Source organism: Channa argus, chromosome 4 (genome assembly GCF_033026475.1).
Source record: "Channa argus isolate prfri chromosome 4, Channa argus male v1.0, whole genome shotgun sequence".
NCBI lineage: Eukaryota > Metazoa > Chordata > Actinopteri > Anabantiformes > Channidae > Channa > Channa argus.
The window spans coordinates 13,605,764-13,631,908 of record NC_090200.1 but is presented as its reverse complement, the minus strand read 5'-3'; the positions used below and the strand labels follow the sequence as shown (position 1 = coordinate 13,631,908).

Genomic DNA, 26,145 nt, shown 5'->3' with positions numbered 1-26,145 from the left:
GCAATGTTACTAAATACCTAGGAAGTATATGTAAATTCTGAATTTAAAGAAAATAATAAAACATATCTAAAATAGTCTCACTTCTCGCATTTAGAAAATAGAAAAAATGTTAATAATTTTAACTGACCTACAACAGGAAAAGTTCAGTCTGATTTAATGTCAGACAGGGAGAACATGTGTCTTTTTAAACAGTGTATGTAAATATCTGGTTTCAACTGCATATATACATACAGAGTGCACAATGCCAATGCTTACAGCCTAAGAGAGAGATGAAAACTTTACTGTATGTATCCCAAGAGGAAATTAAGTGCATTGACATTTGAGCAATCACAGATCTGATAAAATAAATATAAATCTATGTAACTAATTTCCATGGCAGGGGTGCAGGAGTATATCACATTTATGCCTAAATAAATTGTCTAATTATCTGCGTACCTTATGAAAACTTCATTTGCAGCAGGTGTGTGTGCTGAGCTCAAGTGGCTGGGTGAACGGGCAGGCTCCTGGACAGCCGACCACGTAACAAGCCGTATATATCTATTGGTGGAGTCTCTTTTGTAGGTCGCCTGTTGTTGTACCACCCTTCTCCAGAGCGGTCCCTGCTGTCAGTGTCAAAGCTGGCCTTATTGTAAGGCACACTGTATTGTTTTAGCTGTTTAGAAAATGCTGAATGGTTTGCTGGTGGAAAGTGTTTGCACTGCATTTACCCGTTCTGCAGGGTCAGGTTAGGCCAATTTAAAAGAGATATAACCTTAGAGACATAACCCTTAGCTTGGAATGACATAAGATTTAAAACATTACGGCATGCAGGGAAGCATAACCCACCTATTTCTAAAAAAATCAGTCAGGTGACCCTAATGCAAATAATTTTATTTTGTGCTTACAATAATATTATTTTCTTACATAACGCATACACACCGTCTTCTCATATGGCCCAGCCATACATTTTCCTACCGACAGACACATCTCAACATCTGATTCTCAAGTAAAATTCTGCTTAACTTATCTTCAAAATGCACAGTATGCTTTATGAGGTTTAAGCGCCCAATAACACTGTGCGTTTTGGCGAGACATTTGCCAAAGAATTTACCACATGAATCCTAACATGGTTTAAAATCCCGACGACTTGCCTGAAATCAGGCTAGAAGAGGATTTGTTAGCACCACATTTAATTATACTACAACTGTTACTCACTTCATCCAAATAAATTAACATTTGAAGTGACGGTACAAAACAATTGAAAAAAAAAAAACAGCTGTCTGTTAACATGTGGTTCTTCTTTTGTGCAAATATTGAAGCCTAATGAAACACTGAGAATCTTAAAAATCATCATCGTCCTCATCCTCCTCAGGCACAAGCTCAAGCTGATTGTCATCGTCGTCATCTTCGTTTTCCTCCTCCTCATCTTCCTCCTCTTCCTCCATATCATAATCTATAGCTGAATTCAGTAGCAGTTTGGTTTGATTGAGCTCACTCTCATTATCAAGGTTAACATAAACCTGAAAAAACGAAAATAAATAATAAGCACACAACTCTTAACTGGACACAGAGTTTTAAGCAATAATGTTAAGAGATTAGTCTTAAGCCATCCAAAATTGTGCATTTTGTTTATCCATTTTGTTTAATTTTAATTGATTTACACTAATATAATGTTATTATATATTCATCATTGGAACTTTAAAAAACAAAACAAAAAAAAAAAAAACAGCCAAGGAGTGTATAAAGTATATAGTCAAATAATGAATCAGTGCATAAATCATCAGTGCATAAGTCTGCATTAAATTAAAATGAATATGAGTTATTTCTGAGGAAGTGACACATGTACTTGTTGAATAAGCATTAAATATTATGTTGATAAAATTATGGTTAAAATTTTTTCAGTCTTTTTGCCATTTCGAAATAAGGGGATGCAAACTTTTGCACCCAAGAGAAAAGAAGTACAGAAAACAAAAACACCCCTCATGTTTGAGTAAAGGACTTTAGGTGCACTGTGATTATACGATTAGCAAGATAAGCAACTAAAAGTAACCCATATATCAGCAACATTTAAACTGGAGAAACATTGCTGGCTATATATCCCTTTATGTATGTGATTTTGAAGTAATCAGATTACTGCAAGAGAAATATGTTCACCAATTTTCTGACAAATCCCACATTTGTCTTAACCTTATTTGTCTGAGCAACCTATTTTTTGTGTAGCTGTAGCAGAACAGATTGTGGCCTCTTAACATTTAGTGGGGCTATGTTGCAATTTTAATTTTATTTTTAAATGGTACAGTGATTTACCTCAGTTTCTGGGGATAGGCGTTGAGAACCTCCTTCCTCTGTTTGAGCATTAATGATAGATTTCAAGGCCCCTTCTTCAAACTGAAAGACAGAGTAAACACACACAGGTAGTATTTGAACAGTGACATAATTTTTGCCCTGTACAGCACAATTTTTATACTGAAAGAATCAAGATGCGCTTTAAGTGTAAACTGTCAGTTTTAATTTAGTGGTTTGTTCTTTAATTTCTTATGCTGGTGGCAAAATGCTTTTAAGAACCAGCAGAATCGGAAGACAGCTACATTAAAAGGCATAACAAAGGATCACCAGCGGTGAAACCCAACGTCTGGTCATTTCTCTGGGTGTTCTACTTGCAATCAAGTCCCTAATGTAATTCAATTCATGCTAGTTTGTCTTTTTACTTTTGAGCACCTGGTCAATAAAAAAAAAACTACACTTATGGTGGGATTCCACTGCAGGAACTTAACTTTTTACACAAACCGAGGCTTCCCTTGTGAAATTGTTTTGGTAATGCTTCGGATATGAACCAATCACAAGTGGCAACTGCGTAAGCACTTATGAATGGAGAGATGAGGACATTTCAGATTTATTGGACACTTATGGAGAAGCTTCTGTTCGAAGCAAACTCAAATTAACATGGCCCAACCAAGAAGTCTTTCAAATAATTGTGTGATTTGACCATTGCACAAATTTTTTGTTGTTTTTGTACACAAGTGGCTCACATTTCAGTTACATTTGTGCACGTTTGTAACTTTAGTACAATAATGTTTTCATCTGACCTGGATACATATCACTTAAAAACATATATGTGCATCACCAACAACAAAAAAAAAAAAATTCAAAGTTGGAACTGTCCTCTAATGTGAACATAGCCCAAGTTCCTATTTCATATTAATTGTGGTGGTGTACAGAGCCATAAATGTGAAAATGTGGTCATATACATATAAAACTAACTGATTTATAAAACCAAGGCAACAGAAATGTACTCAAGCACCAACACACAAAATGTAAACTATGGCTCACCTTTAACCTGTTCAGTTGGTCTTGTAGCATTACTTTTATTTTGAGGAGAGTCTCCTCTTCCTTCTTCAACTCCTGCAGGCGGCTATGCATGTTTACGTGAACTGTTGCAATCAGATCATTCCTCAACACTTGAAACAAAGACACCCAGTCAGAGATATAGTACCATGCCAAAATCTGGTTTACTCTTTTCCCCCTGACAGACTCTGCTAATGAAATAAAACAGTGTTGAATGTCTTCAACATGTGAGTATTTTCTACACACCATTACACGGCAATGTTCTTAAACGGTTTAAACCTGTACATATTTTTTTATTCATTTATGAAATAGGACAATTTATCAGATGTGCTTGTCAGCTACAATACATTGTGGTGAGTTAAGTCGAATTCCTAATAACACTGTATATTAGCAAATGTATTATACGTAGTTAAAAACCGTCGCTTAATATTCACGGCAGTAAGCAGCCAGTTTCATAAACAGTAAGCACAAGCCAGCTAGCGACAAGTGAGGTCATCTATCTGCCGCGGAGAAAAACAATTGGCAGCGTTGAGTAATTTCATTTATTTCAGAGGACGCAAAAGTAAACCCCATATTGTGAACACCGACGTTACCTTTGCTTATAAATGCTGCCTACAACTCCACATCATCGTTGAAAGCGACGGTAAACAGGATATGCTACCAACAGCTTTAAGTTTAGATGCTACAGTCACAGCTACTAGCTAAAGTTTAGTTCCTGTAGTTATGTGGTCATATCCGGGCTTTTTGTGCGTTCGAGGCTGTAGGGAATGTTTCTCATTCGCGATTGATGCGTTGTATGGAAATAATATTAGTGTCAGAGATTTAACGTTACTAGCTGTAGTGAGTCACAGCAACAACCATAAGTAAGAACAATTATGTGTAACAGTATCATTTTTGGTATTCATAAGTCAAATATAGTTGTATTTGTGTACCTTCTGCTAGAAAAGCACTCTTGGTAAAATGCCTTTATAGACAAAAGAATAGGAAAATGTGTATCATATCACGCGAAGCATAATGGTAACGTGTTATAACTGATTTAGTTTTGTGAACTTTAGATTCGTTTAGAAGCTACAAATCGCATTTCAAGTTAATTGAGAAATTCGACCGTTCACGATGCACGTAAAGGTGACACGAGCAGATGAATGATTGTGGCGACATCTTCCGGTTAAATCTTGGTACTACTTTGACCTTTGGTGTGAAAGTTTGAACGTTATTCGACCAAAGTTTGTTTTTGAAACGGCAAGAAAATCCAAGATATATTTTAGCAATGCAGGTCAAATTGGAGCTCAAAATTATAATCAGAATTCGGTAACAAACCTCAGCCCTTCTGTCAGCAGTTGGGAGGTAACCAAGATCTGAAACTGTTGTTAAACAGTCTTCAGAAATGTTAGAAGAGCCCATTAGGTTCGTTATAGGATTCCATGACTAAGTCCATCCAGATGTGTGCATTGATAATGACAGGCAAGACTGGAGACTAACAATGGAGCCTAGCTAAAAGGGGAGACATACCTGTTTCTGTTCACACATGAAAACATGACTGCTGTTGGAGGGATGCTCTTCAGATTTCCTGAGCCAAATGCCTTTTATTTGTGTGCAGGAATGTAATTTCAATGGCAGGTAACTACTCTGTGGTGTAATGTAATGTCTTATCAGAAATACACCCTTGAAAATATATTGTTCTCATAACTTCTTTATTGATTTGAAAATGATTCCCTATATTATTGAACCAAAATAGTATACTGACTGACCTCTACATATAATATCACTTAATGGAAATACTGTACAGTATGTTGTCTTTGCTTCAGGGAAGAAGTGGATGCTTTACAGCATCAACATCTAGCAGCACTCATTTATACCACACAGCATTGAAGGTTTTGGTAGCTGACAAGTACCTCAGATACAGGTTTGATACTAAGATATCCAGTCAGTACAGCTCTACATTAGTCTACTAATGGAACAAGACATACTCATGTATTATAAATGTTTTTGGCAAATTCATTGCTGTAAAATATTATGTCTAAATTATTTTTATTTGTATTTGAAAGCATTGAGAACAGCTGTGACTCATGTAAAATACTGTAAACACTGTATGAATAAAATGTGTTGATTTCAATCTATAGTTAAGATAGTGTTTACAAATTATAAATGTAACATCTTTTCCTGCTTTAAAACAAATGGTAATACTCTCCAACATATTATCCACTGTGATTCAAACATACAAAATGCTTTATGATTTATCAAGCAAGTCAAACTGTTATATTTCTGATTACTCTCCTTTGATTGTTTCAGTGCTGTTGTCCTTGCAGGTTTATTTTAGCTAAGTCAGTAGTCAGGTTCACAATCCATTAAATTTGAATCGGTCAATTAATAGATTAATTAACTCTTCATTACAGCATTGAACACTTGTTGTGTTATGGTATGTGACCACTTACAAGAACAATATTGTTTGGAGAGCCTTGTACATGGGGAGCCTTAGGAGGCTGAAACTGGAGCTGTATGTGAGTGTAATAGAGACCTCAAGGATTTGAGGGTCAGATGAAAAGGTGCCCTGAAGCCTGCGCCCCACTATTGCAGCTGCCAACCTGCTAGCACAGACATGAGAGGCCCCACTGTGGCATTAGGATTTCACTTGAAGCTGGTTTCAGCAGCTTGGAGGTGGCTAATACTGTATAGTTATCACTCTGCTCCTTGAGAGCCACAGTTGCTTTCTCCTTGTCATCACACAGACTCTGTTGCTGCTGCATTGCATTTTCTTCGTAGCCAAAGCTCTTCTTGGCAGAGCATGAGGTCAGTTCTGAGGCCAGTTGGCAGCTGAGGTTGGGGCTCAGTCGCCCTGCGTGCCGTTGCGAGTGATGGTCTGCTATGCTTGTGCAGCATTTGAAGGTGCTCCCACCGTCTGTGGAATGCAGCACTGGGCGTGTTGGATGAGGGGCCTCCCAAAAGGGAGAAGAGGAAAGGGGGAGGGGAGCATAGAGAAAAGGAGAAAGAGAAGCGGGGTGACCTTTGAACAGTGCCGTCAGGAAGTTATGACTCAGTTACAATTGGGGCTGTGACACAGAGAGAAAGAGTATGGAAATAGAGGAGAGATGAAAGATTAAGGAGGCAAGAGAGAGGGAAAAGATGATACATTTTGGTAGGTGAGACCCAGAGAGATCAGACAGTAAGAGAGTAGTGAAGGGTTTAGGATGTTGATGGGGTCGTTGACTCACTAGAGACTCAGAGGTTCCTGTTTTTTCAAACACCGATGAGGAAAACCAGATCATTGCCAGAATTGCTTGTCTCTGGTACAAGTAAAAGACACCCAGACTGACCGGGTTTTTCTCCGGAAGCTTCTTTTATGTCACAAAGTTGAACCTTTTTTTTAAAGCTATATTTTAGGCCATCTATAGAAAGCAAAGGTAAGGTGAGAGTGGCAGCTTCAGGATGTTCCCTCTTAAGCACTGCTGTAATGTAGGAGCCTCAGACGACTATGAAAGGAAAGGCTCATGTGGAGTTGCTTTGTTCCCAAGGAACTACCTCAACCTTTACATTTCCTGACCTAAAGTCACACACACACCTACACACACTCTAACACATCCATGGAAATTGGCATGCATACACAGTGGGAAAATGTATTATAGTACATTCATTGTAATCAGTTGAATCTTATGCACGTACGCAGAGCCAGAAAGATATGGATGCTTACTTTAGTGCTGAATATGTGGACGTGCACCGATACAGGTCTATGTGCAGAGATACACATTGTTTTGTTAAAAATACACCTATAGACACTCCCACTCTTACATACATATACAGAGTGCCAGAAGCCGAAATATATATTTATATTTTATGTTTCATAGCAAAGTAGAAATCATTGACATGTAAATGAAGATGTATAATTTCTCAATATATACTTTCCACATTGAAACATTTCACATTGGCTTCTTAATCCCTCTGGGCACACTGTTACTAGATCACAGAAGATGATTGATTATAGTGTTAATAACTAGATTAATAACAGCAGTGTTGTAGGATCAGCGTGTTTTATGTCTATCAACACTTGCATGCATGCATGTGTGTGTAAGTGTATAGCTAGATGCCCACTGCAGCTATGATGCCATCCTCATTCGTCAAGTAGTCAGAGTAGTAAAAGCTGAGCATTAGAGCCTTGTACAACTGGAAAACCTGATCATTGTTGCCACCAAGAACTTTATTATCTGAAGCAGTTTATGACAAGCTCAGAAAAACATATGTATCCCACATGTAGATTAGATTTCATTCTACTTATGTGGCTTTTGTTTGGCTTTTATTGTTAAGTGATCTGTCAAGGGAAGCATATTCAGTCAAACTGGAAAGGATGTGAAACATGTTGTTATCCTAGGGAAGTGTAAAAACAGAATGACACATTGGTGGAGGTCTGGTTCTCAGAAATATTTCGGCTCCATGGAAAGCTCAGAAGGGGCTATAAGTGCTGGCAGATCCTAATTGTAAGAGACTCCGACGTGACCACAGTAAGAGGCAGTTGATTTAGGTTTAACTATATGTGAGAGTCTCTACACTGAAGTCTAGGGAAGGCCTGAGATCACAGCTGAGGTGATGTGATATGATGTGGTTTGGTCAGAGGTGGCAAAGGGGAGTTTGGGGCCGGAGTTAAGGAGAATGCTACTGTTACAGATGAAATTTGTAAACTAATTGACCACCCATACGCAGGCTTGCTGTTCCACCGGCCTTACTCTTGAGACCGACAAACAAACCCAAAACTGGAGAACACCTCCACTAGCTCAAGCCCACTGAATAGTGTGATTAATTACATTTTCCCTTTTCCTCCCTCTCTCACTCAGTCTTCTTTCATGATCACTCACATCTCTGAGGCTAGTATATTAGTCTGTGTAGTTCACCTCCCTTGGTACCCTTAAGTTAAACATTGTTGTAATTTCAAACCAGCCAGAAGGAAATCCACCGTGTTTTCCTTTTCAGCTGTCATTTTTTCTTTTCATAATAATCCATTATTAGTAGGCCTGCAGGCTCATTTTTCTCTTGTGGGGAGCCTTTTCGAGCCTTTTCGATCTCAAATATCAAATAACCTGGGTACAAAATGTGGTGAAAGATGTTTTGGAATAAGGTAAAAATAAACAAATCCTTTTGACCCTATTCACCACAACCCAAAATAGTGAATAGTAACAGTTGTAAAATAAGCCTTAGTACAGCACTTGGCAAAAAGAAATCTGAAGTGCTGATGACAAGGACAACGGTCAAATGATAATAAGACTACTCCCACAGGATTTGCTGTGTAATCATGACATGGCGTTGGATGGTCAGGTAACCAGTCTAATGAAAACATACTGTATTTTTCTATGTGTCACACTTTGGGTAGTGCTGTCCAAACGTTTGTCTTTTATGTGTTTTGGTTTTACCACTCAACTACCAGGCACAAAGTATCCTTTCATACATAGTGATAAAATGAGTTTTAAGAAATACTGTGACATTTTGGGAAATGCATTGATTTGCTTTATTCCAGTGGTTAGATGAGAATTACTTGCACTTTTATGAGTGTGTGTTAAATGTACATCTTAGGTGGCTGGGGCTTAATGGGAGGAATGGACTGCCCACTAATTACAGGGCCAGTAGTACAATTCGTGCCTTTTGTCTGTTCATGTCAGGACACTGAACCCCAAGGTGCCTCAGCACCTTGTACAGCAGCTACACTGTCATCAGTGTGTCCTGAATTTCTGACAGGGATCAATAAAGTAGTTAAAATAAAGAAGCTAGCTTAGCATCAAAACTGGAAACAGGAACCTAACTCTGAAACAGCAGCTAGCTGGCTCATTAATGCTATTTTTTGATGGTGCTATATTGCAAGTGTCATGTCAGTCCTCTCATTTAAGCCTGCATGTTTCTGATGAGTTGATCAACAGTCAGCTGTGAGGGTGGCAGCCTGTACTAATGGAGGTGTAGGGCAGAGTGGAGCAGAAGAATGTGTGAACACAGTGACAAAACCATTTATTTACAGGCAGTTACACAGCAAGGTCTAGCACCCGCAGCCCAAGTGCAACCCCAGGGAAGACACAGCTGTGTGTGAATGTTGCAGCACCAGCCCTGCTTGCTTTGATCAACCGACATAGGAGTGGCCCTGATCTCTAGGAACACCACCCATCTTGTCTGATATTCTGCGTGCACAAACTGAGACATTCCAGACGTTCAAACTGCCTGTGACAAATTATCACAATTTAGGTTTCCAGCTTTTGCATGCTGTGGGCTTCTTGGCACAGTGTAGTAGATCTAGGGTTGAGAGTTCCCCCTCTCTAGCTTCAATAACTGGAGCAGCACTACAAAAGTTGGACACGTCTTGGTGTGGTTTGTTGTGTTAGAGAGAATCTCCGGGGTGGAGTTGTGATTTAATGTTGACTTTTTTTCGGACCAGACAGCCTGCAGTCAGCACACTGACAGCTCTGTGAGGACACTGTGCCACTTAGTGGACAGTTAGCTGGAAATAATTGGTTTAAACAATTCAGATCCTAGGACCAGTAGAAAACAAAGTTGGTATCATTTTATTTTCAACCTATAACCCTTTGAGAGCAGGGAAATGAAAATAACATCTATTACTGCCAGATTAGTCAGAGCATATTAGAGGTTGATGTTGGTTTTGATTGGATTCCAATTTTGCTCCAGTTTCTTCTGTGGTCACATGAAATATGTCCTTTTTTAATTCACAACTGCAGTCACGAGGTGTGTGTGTGTTTTAAAAGGCGTTATAGAAGCCCATTGATTTCTCCATTTCATTAAACAGGCCTTGCACTTTGCCATGACTGATGTCATTCTGCTGTTTCCTGTCATTTTCCAGCTCAGGCACTGTTCCAGTACCTTTCTCCAAAGTGCAGCCACTGAAATTCTGACATGATTGATTTTTTTTTTACGCTTCATTAATTGCCTTCATCAAAATTTCATTGATTTATGAAACTTTGGATTACCACTGTCTAAGGTAATCTAACTAAAGAAATGCTAGTGTCTTATGTTAGTGTGGTATGTGAATTCTCCAATGGACTAATGACTTTGGTAAATAAAAAAAGTGAAAATGCAGCACCCAAAATTGTCTGGCCTTATGCATTCTGCTTGCCTGGGGCAGTTGTTGCACTCCATACTTGATAAAATGTACATTTTGGCACTATAAGAAAAATATGCAGTGGGTTTTTGGTGACTGATTTCGAGATTGCTAGACCTAACTTTGTTTAGCGGAATTAGAAAAAGTAGTATTTCCATACATTTTACCCTCTTAACTGCTACTTTTGCTACACTGGGTGCAAATGGGGGTTACTGTAGGAAAAAAGTTGGCAGCAGATTTAGCAAGAATGCTTAGAAGGCCATAACTACTCCTGTGTGTGTGTGTGTGTGTGGAGTCATGTACATGTCTGCATCTGTGCGCTTATTGTGAGTACTATTAGTAGGCAGATTGTAATCAAAAATGCCATGTATGACCAGCTGCAGCATGTCTGAGGAAAGTGGCTGACGAGCAGTTTTAATTATTTCTTGACAGAATATTACTTGATGTACTGTACATTTGTATTTGCTATAGGGTAAGGATGATGTGTATACCGAGTATACAAAGGTGTAGTAGTGTATTCATCTTTTTTCCCATTGCTGACTGTGTGGAATAGTTCTCAATGACTGCAGGTTACATTGTCTGACCAGGGAGGAAGTGTTGTGGAGGGACTGTGAGGGCGTTGCTAGGCAACAGGGTGGGCAACTTGGTGTAGTGCGGGGCTCAGGAACTGTCTGCTCAGTGTTCCAGGCCCTGACAAGAACAGACAGGCTGGCCTAGGATGGCCTGCATGGAGCTGCCACCATGGCCACCTGCTCACAGCCATCATCACCAGTGCTCCAGGCAGCCACCGATACAGCATACAGACCCAATTAAGAGCTCTGCATGTCCCCCTCCAGCCAGCCATCACTAACACTCCTGCAAGTCTGACAAGGCTGCCTTTTTTCCCCTTAGTAAATCTCTAATTAACAATGTTGGTAGTGATGGGGCCAGGCTGTGCAGAGCTGTTGAAAGAGGCTGGGACTCTGCTCGGGTAATCAGCTTAAATACAGGTTTATTTCCTGCCCCTTGTGCCCTGCTACTTCCAGCAGTGATTGCATTCTTTTATCTGGTTATCTCCAATTTCCTCCGACTTGTAACGTGTCTGTCAGATACACTGTCACCTCCACTTAAGGCCAGACTTGCTGTTGCTGTGATCAGATGGTTTCAGAGCAGTGGTCAGAGATGGTTTTGGCAGAGCAAAGCTCTCAACAGCATTACTGTCTGTTTGGCTGCAACCACCTTCTCTGCCTCCCCTCCCAAATCCCTAAAGGCCTCTGATCTTTGCTATTGAAACACTACTGAACATATAAATGATCAAAGATAGTCATATGAAAATGTAATTTAATGACATTTAATCATTTATAGTTTTAAAGAATGCATCTTGTTAAAGGTTGAGATCAATAAATAGTTTTTTTTTTACCTGTAGCTGAGAAACACAATATTACAGTTTGTTACAATGAAAAAAAGAGGGAAAAAATTAAATTATAAAATGACCTCATTACCAGAGCAGGATTAAGAGAGCTGTGTGTTTCAGTGGAGGTGGAGGAATTTCCTTTCAGTGGGGAGGTGTTATTGTTGGAGCCCTGTGCACAGCCGCTGGATGAAGTATCCTCTTCCCCAGTTTGGGATTGACTGTTGAAACAAGACCGCCACTCTTGATTGTAGGGAATTATGTTTAATCATCTGTCTTGAGCAGTTCAGGCAAAAATAAAATAGACTGATTATCATTAAAATGATAAATGTAAGTAAAGAGGTCATCTGTACGGTTATGGAATACATTTGCCATTAAATTTAATGTTTTTCATATATACGTCATATGACGTCTGTAGTAATGTGTCTTTTCTGGCATGAAAGGAGAGAAAAGTTGGCTGTCAGAAAGATTTACAGTGGTCCGTTTTCTGCCTTTAGACTTGGATGTTGTAAGATTTGTTCATAATTGTGCAGTATTGCACTCTGTGTGACTCCTAGGGTACTTTTTGGCCAACATTAAAAGAATAAGCTGACTGGATTTTTTGGGTGTTTTTCCTGTTTTCATTCCAGAAATTTGATTGATGGTGGTTAAGAAGGAGGACTAACTGTGACCAGTCTTAGTTTTGTTGGTCATAACAAACGTAAAACATTTTGTGCTCCTTCAGTTAAACCTTCTCCATAAATGTGACATTAAATGATAGTTTTGTTTTATAAGTTTGCAGAAATTTTAATTGATGTTGTTCATCTGAAAAACTTTTTTTTTTCTCTTTTCTGTGGGTTGATTTACCCCACAGCTCATTCAGCAAATGGATGTTAATGTGAGTGTGAATTTATTTATTTTCTTTAAATGTTTAAGTAGTGTGATAAACCAGTGACTTGTTTAAAGTTGTCACACAATGCATGCTGGAATTGGCTGCTATACCATAACAGTTTATTCTGGGTAGGAAATGCATAAGTGGGAAGTTTAGAAGCTGAGCAGCAGAGGGTGCTGTTTATCAGAAGGGTAAAACCTTCCATGTTTGTAAAGCATTTCTGTAATATGTTGATGTGTCAAGGATCTAAATATTTTATTTCTTGCGAATGTGAACTGTTTTTAAGACCAATAATACCTGTGAGTTACAGAGTACAATTATATGGTACTCTATAACTACAAAACCAGTCATCTAAATTCGGTTTTAATGTGCATGAACTCCACATGCATACATCAAGATATACCCGCCCTGATGTTTTTAGACATTAAGTTTAAGGTGTACATTGTGACAGGTGATGTAATAATTTGAGCAGGCTAAACACATGGCTGCTTAGGTGTTAGCTGACAAGCTTCAGGTGGCTTAATCAGAGGAAACCACTTGAGGAGCACCTGGAGATATCTCTAAGATAAGATACCATGCAAACGCACTATTTCCTGTTCAACCAAAACACACAAACCCAGGCAGCCTACATCCACTTCTCAGTTTATTTTTTCATCATGCTGTCTTCATTCAGTTCACTAATGACAATTTCAAAAAACTGATTTGGTAATACACACATATAAAGGATAGATTTCTAAAATTTGTTTGTGAGTTCCCATCAAGATCTACTAAATTAGACAATGAAACAGCTGTTTAGGCTTGTCTCAGTTAATCAAGACACTTGTTACTTTTAGTAAAAAACGTGGAATTATGTTAGCCAAAAACCTGCCTACCATCCATGGAAACTGTGTGCTGCCCAACATTTATGTAGTTTCTGTACAGTCAGAGGATTTAGTACATGATGTTCAAAAAATACCTAAATGCGGGATTTGGGTGTGGGACTAGAGAGAGGAGCATTCTAGCAACAGACTTCACTTTTTACCTGCATTAGATCATAGTCTGCAAAAGGAGAGGGCGTCAGTCACCACCTTCCACCCCCTGCACTCTGGCAACCCCTGCATGACTGATTGCTCTGAACATGCAGATTTTCCTGTCATACATAAAGAATTTGTAGTGTCCAGTCTCTCATTTGAGCTGTGAAGAGAGGAGGAGAGAGAGGGGACGAATGATGAAGGGGGGCTCTTACTGGCCGCTCCTGGACTGGCAAGGTCTACTCTGGCGAGTCTGGTCTCCAGGGCCTTCGTCTCACTTAGCCCCTCAATATCCTTCTTTCTCTCTGTGGGGCCCGGGCTGCTGTGGATGAAATTTCAGCAGGGGTATGAGGGAATGGTTCATGGAGTTTAGCACCTTCTTTAACATAGGCAAAATAAATGACTTTGCCTAATGCTCTAATTGGTGGCAGTTTGATGATCAGGTATCGCTGGGCTTCAGGGCTGAAGCACCTCGTTGTTTTGCTACGCCTCAGTGAAAGAGCCAGTCTGTACCTGTTGCGTCTAAGATTTTTTTCCTCAGTAAAGAGGGGAAAATGCTTGGTAGCATGTGGTCTGTCGGGTCCTCTGAACTGTCTTTTTTCCATGAAGTCAAAGTAAAGCATTTGACATTTTAAGTTAAGCCTAGCTACTGATCGCTCCTCAAAATCCCTTCCCCCTGGCTGGGATCTGCGTGTGAATTGTTAATCAAATGACTGGCTTAAAAATGATTCGACCTCTCGCTCGCTCACAGTCTCACTCTGTGTGTTTTGGTTGTGACTGTCTAGGCTGCTTTTAGATTTCCAGTGTATTAAGGTTTTTGAGAAAAAATAAACCAGAGGTGGACAGAACTTGTAATATAAACAAACCTCATAACTATTCTAAAACTTTGCTCATTTCCAAACATGCTAGGTCAATACTGATGGACTACATGTGTTTGCTTAGCCTTACTGATCAGATACTCTCGCCCAGGAGACTGTATGAAATACATCAATCACTCTAGCTAAATTGAGTGAATGAGAAATTAGCCTGCTTTTGATTAAGCTGGTTTTGTTCACAAAATAATAATTTGATTCATATATTCCTTCCCTGAGGTAAGACATACAGTAATTCCGATGACAAACTTTTAAACTTGTGACACTGCCTTTTGTATAAAACTGGGTAATCAAACAGAATTTCTGATCAGTGAATCAGGCAGGTCAGCAGACAACCTGGGTCAGTAATAGAATGAATTTTTTGTAAAGCAGGGTGAGGAGTCTACTTTGTGTTCACACAAATATCTAAAAAGTAGTAATGTTTTGAAAGCATGGCATTTGTCAGAAATTGAAACCAACAAATACGACTTTGTTTTTTTAATAGAATGCTCTTAGTTTTCTGTTTGCGGGTAGGTTTTTGGCACTTTTTGTAGGCACTAAGGACAGTGGACAGTGTACATTGGTGTCAGTTTGTTGTACTGCATGCTTCATGGCTGCAGCATGTCACCTTCCAACACGTTCCCAGGTTAGCCCTGTGTAAGGCTTTAGGCTGGCTGCTGTTTACAATATATCCCATTCAGCCTGCTGCTCCTCAATGAAATTTCTATTTATAGAGGCCACTGGCGTGCAGAGAGTCATCTGCTTGTTCTGAATGAGGTCGGGTGGTTTTCACAAGGTTAGCTGGATTAAAGCATTAGCGGGAGGGCTGAAGGACAGGTCACAGGGCCTGGTCGGGGTGAGTAGGCCATCACAGGAAGACAGGCTGCTTTTATTGTATGTGATGGCCAGTGCACTAGTCAAATATCAAACATGTGATGAAGCTGAGTTAGCCAAACATTTACTCAAAACCCAAGCTCCAGTTATATCCCTTTAATGTGGTGTTCGTGTCTGCTCTTCACCTACACTGACGCCAATTATGCATAGATTTCTGTTCTTATGACGGGAAGTCAACATAAATTAAAAGATGCTGTAGTAATTTTGACAACACTTCCCTATAAATGGCCTTAGGGTCCCAACATCTGACAGAGGCTCACAGAGAAAGAGGCAACCAAAGGCCATCTTTTCTCAAAATAACATGTTTCATTTAATTTCCTGGAAAATATTTTTGACTGAATACAAAATGTTTTTAAACTAATGCACTAATGAACCTAATGTCTGTTGTTAGTTTTTATAAAGGTCTGTGCCACAGGACCTTTTGGCTAATATCACTGTTGTTTTGAGGAAATGTTTTCTGCAGAATTCAACGTGGCAAAATAGAAACTGGGAAAAATAACAATTTCCTTAATACTTGCAGTTTTTCCCCTTCTGAATCTATGTTTTGATTCTTTGGTGTGTGTGTGTGATAGTGTTTCCCACAGAGTGGTGCTGCAGCCAACTTGCCCTGCTCCATTGTGTTTTTGGCCTCTCTTTGAACCTGTACAGCGATAAACATGGGTAAGTGCTCTCCATCAGAAGTAGGCTTGAAGGAGGACAATGCTGTGACAGGAATTTGCTCTACAGTGTCCCCAGCCACACACTGAAGCAAGAGGGAAAAAGGAGACAAGAGTAGGTGATAAGGCACTTGAACATAGCTCAGCTAATACAAGCCCTGACTCTTGAGACAAATCTAAAAAGAGATGTCTCTCAGATTCTTGGAAACACCTACAAATTACCAACAGAGACACAGGCCATGATCGTCATAATCTACCTCCCATGTCCCTCCAACATCAGACTGTTTTTCTGTCTAGCTGAGTCCAGCCAAACCTAAACAGAGAACTGATCTTTCTCTCTCCTTTCTCTCTCTTTTAATATTGAAATGGAGCCTCTTGCTGATCTCTCTGAGCTGCTGATTTGGTTTCAAAGATTTGGCCAGCTCTCTCCTCAGTATCTCCCAGAAAAACATTGTCACTGTGTGGTCAGGATAAGCTGTGTTGAGATGAAGTGTAAATGAATGCCAGTGTTGTCGTGTTTGGACAATTTAGCAAGGCTGCAGAGGAAAAACCCTCAAAGTCATCTAAACATAGAGCCTCCTAAACCTCCCAGTCTCTCACGGTCTTGACTGAGTGGCTGGATGATAGACAGACTCTGAGATGACTTAAGAAAGATACTGTTCCCTGGCAGTGGACAGCTTTGAACCGTTCAAATCTGTATATGTTCCCCTCTCTCTAAAAGCTTTTAGTGCAATATTTTCTTCTGATATGCTGAGTACACTGTTTGTCTCTCACATGTGTATTTTTGTAGTACCCCTGCTCTGAGCACCTCCTCAGCTACCCCTGAGCAAAAACCCTACCACACACACAGCTCTGATAGCATCTAGTGCAGAATTACAACCAAAAGAAGTCTCTTCTACACATACATACACATATAAAATGTAGTGATTAATATTAGTAAGTAGTTAATTATAGGTTCAAGATTTGGTCTACATTATTTAAAATCTTAATTTAAATACTTAAATGCTTCAACATTTTAAATATCAGTATAAGTAATATTCAACATAAAACACTTTGTACTAAATTTGCACATTGCTCCTTGTCAAAGCAAAGTTTACTCAGATCAGAGACAGTTTCATTCACGACTTCAATTAAAGCCTCCACAACCCTTGACTCATTTTCCACTCTCTAATTTTTCTAATGGCTGGGACAGGAGTTTGGAAGAAGCACAGCCAGCTCTGCACTGCTCATTAGCTCTAACACCACCGCCCGCGCTGCATTTAACTTAATAATGAGGCTAAATTAACAGCAGCCCTGGCCTTGCTCCAGGTGCATTGTGGGTGGGAGTGATGGGTAGGATGGGTGTACCTGAGGGGGTTTGGATAAAGCAAGGCAGTAATGGCTGGAAACACATCTTAGAAGACTGCCTTCTCTATCTCCAAATGACTCTCCACCCATTCTCATACTCCACCCAGCATAAGGGTTCGTGATCCAGCCTTCCAGTCAGTTGACCAAGAGGTCTATATAACAGCCAGGGCCAAACTGAGGAAAGACATCAAGGACGCAAAGAACTGCTCCAGGAAGCGCATTGAGGAGCACTATCAGCATATTTGAGCTGTGATGCATGTGGCTGGCTATTAGAACCCTCACAACTATGTGAAACAACACCATCACATTCTTTGCCAGGTTTGGCTGGACAGCCACACATAACACCATGTGGCAGTCATAGAACTCCTGAACCCCCATGAGGTGAGACAGGCACCAAAAAACGTCAACCCACACAAGACTAATGGACCAGATGGTGTGCCAGGACGGGTACTCAAACACTGCGCAGGGGAGCTGACGGCAATAATCACCGAACTTTACAACACCTACCTGGAGCAGCTCATCATACCAGTGTGCCTCAAGTCAGCCAAAATTATTCCAATCCAAAAGCAGACAGTAAACAAACACTGAATGACTACCGGCCAGTGGCTTTGACACTGGTGGGAATAAATTGTGTTGAGGGATATTCTTGCACATATCTGGCACAACACTCACATAAGACGAACACCATCATTGTAGGCAGGATTACCAATAACAATGAGTCAGCCTACAGAGCAGAGGTGGAGAACTTGGTGAGCTGGAGCCAGGACAGCAACCTGATCCTCAATGCAACCAAGAAGACACTGGCTTGTGCCTCCTCATGGTTGCATTCCTACTCACACAGACATAATAGGAAATATTTGCAGTATATGCTCTGCAATATATGCTTTACAACCCTGTGCCAAAGTGGATGTTGCCATGAGCAAGTGTTAATGAATCCAGGCAGCCTAGGAAAAAGCCCTGGATGACAGATATTTAATTATATATTTTTTTGTTCTGAATGATTCTGTTTCTTGAGTTAACTTTTGTCTTCTGCAGTCAAAAGAAATTCCTCATAAGTGTAGCAAACCCATGCAAATCTTATCACACATGTGTTCTTACTCATTCAGCAGGCATTTGTCGATTTTTTTTGCTGTGATCAAGGAAGTGATTTATATATAATAATATATCTTTAAATTACAAATTACAGTTTGTCCCAGTTTGTGTTTCTTAAATATTACAGTTACATTAAGTCAAAGCTATATTTTAAAATAATTATTTGATCTTCAAATTTGATAATAAATCAGCAACACTTTGTGCTCAAAGACGTTTTTAGTCCATTTTGATTTAAAAAATTTGGATTTGCTCCAAGACAAAATTCTTTCCAAAGTAGACCTGACATACTTCCTTTTTTGTGTTATTCAACGTAAGTAACACAAAAATAATATAAACACATTATTTTGTAATAATAATAATAATGATGATGATATGAATAATAATAAAAAAAATAAAATAATGGAATGAAACATCAGCACAAGTCATTTAAAACTTCATATTTTTGGTTTGGGTGTAAACAATCTAAACTTCTTTGTGCAGCAGAGGGATTTTCTTTCTTCCACTTGTTTAGAAGAGTGAAATGCTTGTGTGGTGATTATTTTCTTTGAGGATCATCAGGTCTTTATTTTTTGCTGAAGGATGAAGGTGATATATTAGAAACAATATTTGTAATAAACTAATGGCAGGACACAGTGCTACGGTAATAGTACAGAAATTTCTTTCTTTCTTTATTATTTAGTGGATGGGGATTGAACCTTTTGTAGAGTTTTGTAATGTTTACTTTTTAAGATGCAGTAAAAGACGGGATGCAGGGTAATCTCAATTAGACAGTGTCAGTTTTAGATGGGGGAGCCGCTTCTGTGAAAGCAGCATTACCTCCAGCTAAGTGCCAGGTGCATCAGCTATCCAGAAGCTACTGCATGTTGTCCAGAATATAAACTGAAGTGTTTGTTCACCTGCTGAAGGGGTGGTAGCCAATAACTACAAACATCAGTTGCCAGTAAGGTGGTCATGTAACTTCCGTCTTTTCATCATATTCCTGAAATGACCCCTGACCTTGTGGTGAAGGTAATTCTTGATTCCCTCTGAGGAGCATTCAGGAAACAGGGTTTTATTTCTCACTTACACTCCCTTGTGATAGGATGCTCTCATTTAAAAGACCATGTAATCTTTCTTTTTCTACTGCTGTTATAATAATAAATTAAAACATTTTAGACTCTTAATGCAGCGTACAGGCCAGGCATGAGAGTGATGCATACATCAGGATTTAATTTAGGATATGTGTTTGTGTTACAGTGATTTATTCCGACTCACTTCTGTCAACACTTAAGAAAAGACCATGCATATATTAAAGCTTGCGTTTATGTGCCTGCACACACAAATGCACAAATACACACTGGCTGCCTGCAAAATATCTTGGTACTGTAAACAAAGGAAAGATTTTTTTAATAAAGAACAACAATGCCATTGGACCCCTTACATAACGGTGTGGTTTTGCCTGTTCTCTATGCTGGATATGTACATTTTCCATGACCTGGTTTTCAACTGGCAAACAGCCTGGCACATTCTAGGTAATTGTACAATTTCTCCCTAAGGGTAGATGTTTTTTAACCAATGGCTTTGATATTTAAACTGCTTTTTATTCAAGCTTTTCATGTCTCCCAACCAAATCACTCAGGAATACATTGCCACTGAGTCAAATGTATCTGCATCCTGGATGCCATAACAAACGGCTGTTTCTCATTACAAAGAATACTACATGCTTGCATAGAGTCATTTGACTACTTGTAGGAAAACCTAACCTAAGTAATATCCAGTACTAATAAGGATACATCTTTGTGCTGTTCCTCTTTACCCTTAGTGTCTGCAGTCAGGCTGCGTGTCCTTTCTGCCAACAACTGGCTGTCCATTTCATGACCAAAAAAAAAGATTGTAATAGTAGTTTGTTTCAATAAAAATGAATATGCTTTCAGTATAGTCATCCTATGTTTATGTACTGTGTATTTAAATGAAAAAGGGAGACTTGGTGGATTTGGCCTGTAATTCATCCCATCTATCATTGTTCCAGAACTCTAGAAGTGTGTACAGTATGCATATGTGTATGTGTGTGTTAGTAAGTGTTTAGAACAGAGCCCCTGGTGTTTGGACAAAGCAAATACACTATCATTACTGGCATGATTATGGGGCTCTGAAAGTTTAAGCAAATATTCACTAGGCATTGTCTGTTTTTAGGATTTTTTGATACATGGATGATCACTGAAATAGCTAAAGTGCTGACAAGGTCAACCCAAGCCCTGCTTTGTTCCTGGTCCTGACCTAACCTTCAAATGAATGTTAAAGTAACCAGAAGGGCCTGAATTATGACATTTGCCCAGACCACTTAAGACTATACTTTGATCAGCACTGGGAATGTTCTAGTCATTTAGGGTTAACTGGAAATAATTTGCAATGTACATCAGTCTGCTCTGCAAAGGGACTGTATATCCGTGTGGCTTTATTTAGGTCACTGTCTATGGGCCAGTTGCTTTTGACAGATGCAGAGAGATGCAGGAGTAGTTCTTTTAAAAGTTAGTTTTACAGTATCGACATTTTATGCAACTTGACAAGGACACCACACAATTGGTGAATTATGCATTATTAAGACATATATATCTGAAAAGCAGTATGTATAGAATAATATTCCCATGTCAGCAATGCAGATGTTTCACGTTTTAATGTGTTGCAACCCCATTGTTGACTCAAGGAGCTGTATTCTGCATGAATATAGCAAAACTTCATTCACTGTGTAACACAGTCAACTAATCTGGCAACCAGCTGACAGTGTGAAGTTGGTAACACTTTGCCACAGGTACAAATAACAAGTCAAGCAGAATTTACTCAGCATTGAAACGCTCCCCTGTCTCTCTCCAAGTTAAAATAATGTTCTGGATATAATCATCCAATTAAGGTTAGGGAGGCAGGACTTGGCCGGGACAAGGATCACATTTCAAAGACGTGTGTCTGCCAGCCTCCATGCTGATGTTAAGATAGCCAATACTTAGTGTTCAAGATTGTGTGCAAGTTAAGAGAAGAAAAACATTCCTAGCTGCCTATGTATTATCACATGCAAAACCATTGCTTGCTCCACCAATAGTATGGAGGATATTATGCACATTCCACTGTGCAATATCTGTAGTTCAACTTTAACATTAACATTTTATTTGTTGTTTATTTTACAGTAACTAGAGCACTTTCTAGTGGTTTGTGTTATTGCTGAAGATGGCTAGTGAAGACTGGACTATCAACAGAGCATTATTTAGATCTTGTTCAAGAAAACATTGCTTTCAGGAAGGAGTTGGGTTCACCTTGGCTAACCGCTATGGCTAACCATTATTTTTCTAAGTGATAGGAAGTGTATTTTTTCAGAAGAAGAAGAAGTCATACTATCAGAGGGCATCACCAGGTCACTTAACATCAACTACCGGAAAGAGGTAGAAACTGAAGGAGGCTTCCCTACTTTGTATTTTTTGACCTTCTTGTGAATAAGAAAGACTACAGGGGAGAGGAGGAGTAACATGCTGCCACTGACACGTTTACAGGCTGCCAGGCCCGCAGAGTGTGGAGGCGTGGCTTGGTGGCTGTCTGAGTAATTACAGGGTCCCTGGTGGATATTACTTATGTTCTGGTGATCCAGCCTCTAAGCGAGGCCACTCTTACATTTAGTCATTTAGCAGACGTTTTTATCCAAAGCAACTTACACGTGTGGTACAAGGCAAGCAAAAATCTAAGTCAAGGAGAAAAACATCAAAACAAAGTCTTATCAGAAAAGGGTTTCCATTTCATGATCTGCAAGTGCGAGAAAGAACAGAAAGGATGTTTTTTTTTTTTAAATAGATTTAAGTGCATAGGAAGATGGGGAGGAGTTCTGTTTTCAGCATATTATAGAATATTGGGAGTGAGCTTGCAGAGTTTGGTAGCTCATTCCACCATCCTGGGATCACTCTTCCACTGCAGTTAAGGCAGCAGGAAACACATCTTGATCAAAGAAACGACGTGCTATGAAAAAAAATATAAATATATATTTTCCTTCTTCGTGGTCTAATTCAACAAACAAATCTCTGCTTTCTGTGCATAGAGCTGTTTGGTTCCTGCCAGAAATATTTACCCCAGTATAGGCACATTTTTTATTATCCTGAAGGGCTCCTGGTATTTTGAAAATGAGGTAAGCTCAATTACCCACAAAGGGCTCCTCTCAGCAGTCTGTCATCACAGGGGGGTGAATGGGAGGGAGTGACAGCAAAGCGAGACCCCTCTGCCTGCACTCTAATACTACTAGGATATGGGCACATTGGCATGAGTTGTAGGAATATTTCTGCATGCAGTATGTTGAGACCAGATGTTAAGATGACATGCAGGACAGGACAGCAGTAAAGTAGTAGTCTACACTGTATTTGATTGTTATAATTTGTGTCTCAGAACTTGACAAGGCCATAAATGTGTTACATTGTATTTCAGAGCAGAGATTCTGATGTAGTTACACTATTCATGTTGTGATGTGAAGCAATGAATATCAGTTGTAGAAATAAACTTTAGGCCTTTTTGAAAACTTTTTACATGTAGTTTTAAAGGAGTTTGACCTCTGCATGACATAAGCATGACTGATACAATATATTTGTGACTCATCAAGTCATGTAACTCAAGTTATCCTTTACTGCAACAACTGTTAGAAAATGTGACATTATTAAACTAAGTCACTAACAAAAGGCCGGTAAAAACGAACTAGATGTGAGATTAAATTAAATAAACACTAATCTAAAGTCCTGCCTGCATAATTTAATTTCAAATGCTTTTTTCAGAAGATGTCCTCTAGTTACACAATTGCAGTACAATTGAACAAGCACGAGTCGAAAAGACAGAGAGACATTAGTTAAAAGCATTCTAACACTTTAGGAGAAGATGTCAGCTAAAAGGATGTGCATGTAATTTTCTTTGGAAGAACGTATCAGTACTAGCAGATCCTGAATAAGTTTTACCATTTATGTTACTAAAATAAAATCTTAATTGTGGTCAAACTAAAAAGAAAAATCTGTTTTCTACAATTAATAAAACTTTAAAACATTACCAATCCTTCTTGGTACACACAGTTTTTGGACATTTGGCAAGTTGGAGTAAATCTAGAGAAATGGGCCAAAATGTTGTGTTATTTTAATCATATTTATTAAGTGGCTTGGTGGCTAAATGGGTTTGCCGTCGAGTTGGAATGTGGAAGTCTCCCAGATCAAATATAGCTCACGCATTAGGTGTATCGCGGAGCAAGAGACTCAGTGCTAGCTTACCAGATGCTGCCTGTGGCTACCTATTGCTCACCCGAGGGGGGATGGGTGAAATGCAGAGAACAGTTGTCAATGTAACGGGTATATGTACTCAATGACAATAAAAAGAGCTGCCACTCCTTCTTAAATGTGTTGATTTGGTTCATGGGTCCACTGTAAATGTGTCGGACCTCCCAAGGGCACAGGGGCCTCCCGCTGGGGGTGACGCAGAAGGCACTAGAGCTGTTTGGGTTCCAGCCTGTCCTAGGATCTGCCTGACGCTTCTTTGCTTCCTTATCTTAATGACCATTAACCGTTTCTGCTCTATGTCAGCTCCACAGCTTCACAGAAGGGACAGGGAGAGAGCAAAACAGAGCACGGGAGTCCGAATAAGACAGCAAAATAGATAGTGAGGGAGAGAGAAGGAGGGTCTCTGATAGAAAATTCCTGACAACTGATAAGAGAGAGAAGGAGATCCAGTTTACTGCACAGATAGGGTAGGAATGTACAGCCAGACGATGATGATGACTACACTGCCCCTATCTGTGCCTGCCAAGACACATCACAACTGACTGCCTGCATGCTAGCCAGCATCCTTGTTTCCCAGAAAAATACTTCATATCTGTGTATTTTCCAGTTTCAAACTTTGGTACTGTAGAATTATGTACGCATAATTATGTTACTGGATTAATGTTGCCTTTCTGAAATCAGTATTTTAACAGTTTTGTGTCGGAATCGATACACCTTATGTAAAGCTACATAATATTGTAGTAGATAAAATAGTCATATGTGCCAGTTTTCTAATTTTAGCACTGTAGACTGAAGGGTTAAATTAACCTTTCCTTGGAAACACACAATTTCTTTTGAATTATTGGTCTACTACAATGCAATGAAATGGACATGAGAGGAAATGGAATCCAACTCAGACAGTGTGGAGCATGGCCAGGGAGTCAAAGAGGGCATTTTAGCTGTGCAACTGAGCTCCCAGCTTTTTAATTTACTATAAATCACAGTGAATAGATGTACCCTAAAAAGGCCTGTGTAGACGCCGTCTGTTGGTCAGAGACAGAGAGAAAGAATGGGTTGAAGCAGATTGGGTTAGTGGGAGCCAGTGCTGTATGTGGATCAGACTCCCGCTCAGCTGTCTCCAGAGGAAATCAAACAAGCCTGTGCGGTTCATTATTTCGTCAGTCGACTCAGCAGCATAGAGGACTGGCGACACGGCCATTTACTGGGAGTCTCTACTGACCCTGCATGGCTACAATCAGAGCAGCTAGTCAGCTGGAAAAGCTAAGAACTCACTGCCTTGCACAAGTGTTGCCCTGGAATTTTTTTGTTTCAAAACAAATCCTGTTATGTCGACGTTTCTTTTCTGGAACTAATTAAAAGATAACACAAGAGTTAAACGTTATATTGTCGAGCAGAATTTTGGAGTGCGGTGAGAATTGTTTTCCTACACACAGTGCCGATGTGAAAATTTGCTGAGGTCTCACTTAGTTTTTAGATGGTAATTTAGAGGTCACGTTTTTTAAAAGATTTTAGAGTCAGGGAGTGGGAATGGGCCGGAGGGTAAGGGTCTCTTTTGTTTATTCTCTTCTTTGAATACAAAGTCCTGCGTGGTGACCCCATCCCCAGACTACCAGTAGACGTACAGTCTAAAGGAAGCTACAGCACACATGCACAACAGACCAGGATTCAACCTCTGAACTGCAATCATCGCATATTTAAAATAAGGGGGAAAGTCCGTAAGCGGTAGACAAGCAGTGAGGCATATTCTACTGGGAACGTAATTCTTTTGACAGAACTCAACATGAGAGACCTGCAATTTATTGTAATTGTTCTATTTTACGAAAACAAAATATTCATTTGTAAGTCAAACTCAGATTAAGTTGTATGTGCTGACACAAGAACTGATGATGAAGCGGGTTTACAGATAAAAAGTAAAGAAGCTCTGTTCATGATATTTTTTTCTTTTTATTTATTATTTTTTCTTGCTCATCTCAGTTTCTTAACAGACAGTGTCCAACGGCTATCACCCAGCTCAGATGCCAGTATCCATACTATCATCAGGGCCTGATGGAGGAGATAGCACTGGAAGCACTCACTGCTTCACAGCGTGCAGTCAAGCACGGTGATATGGGTGGAGTAAGGGTGTGGGGGGTTTATTCAAGGATGACTAGACAGTTTGCAATCTGCTATGAGAAACAGACAAACATTCAATCAGCTGGGGGTCCAGAAGACTGAATGGCACCAGCAGAGCGCCAGCCAGCTACAAAGCTGGCCAGAGGCATAGGTCATGAATGTTATCGCTCAGTCTCCAGTGACATGTTAACTCTATCTCCATCATCAAGGTCAGGTCACTGTTGTCTTTGTTTGGTCCCGAATCATGGCCAGTGCCTCT

At 39.6% G+C, this 26,145-nt stretch overlaps 1 protein-coding gene across 1 annotated transcript; it reads right to left on the bottom strand.

Moving 5' to 3' along the window:
* Positions 1-853: 853 nt before the first annotated feature.
* On the bottom strand, positions 854-4,077 carry snapc5 (small nuclear RNA activating complex, polypeptide 5). The gene is made up of 4 exons (XM_067500618.1): positions 3,918-4,077; positions 3,310-3,437; positions 2,287-2,367; positions 854-1,499 (listed from the first exon to the last, which is right to left on the bottom strand). Exons 2-4 carry the CDS (start codon positions 3,397-3,399, stop codon positions 1,320-1,322), a joined length of 351 nt encoding a protein of 116 aa, XP_067356719.1. The 5' UTR covers positions 3,400-3,437; positions 3,918-4,077; the 3' UTR covers positions 854-1,319.
* Between the last annotated feature and the right edge of the window lie 22,068 nt (positions 4,078-26,145).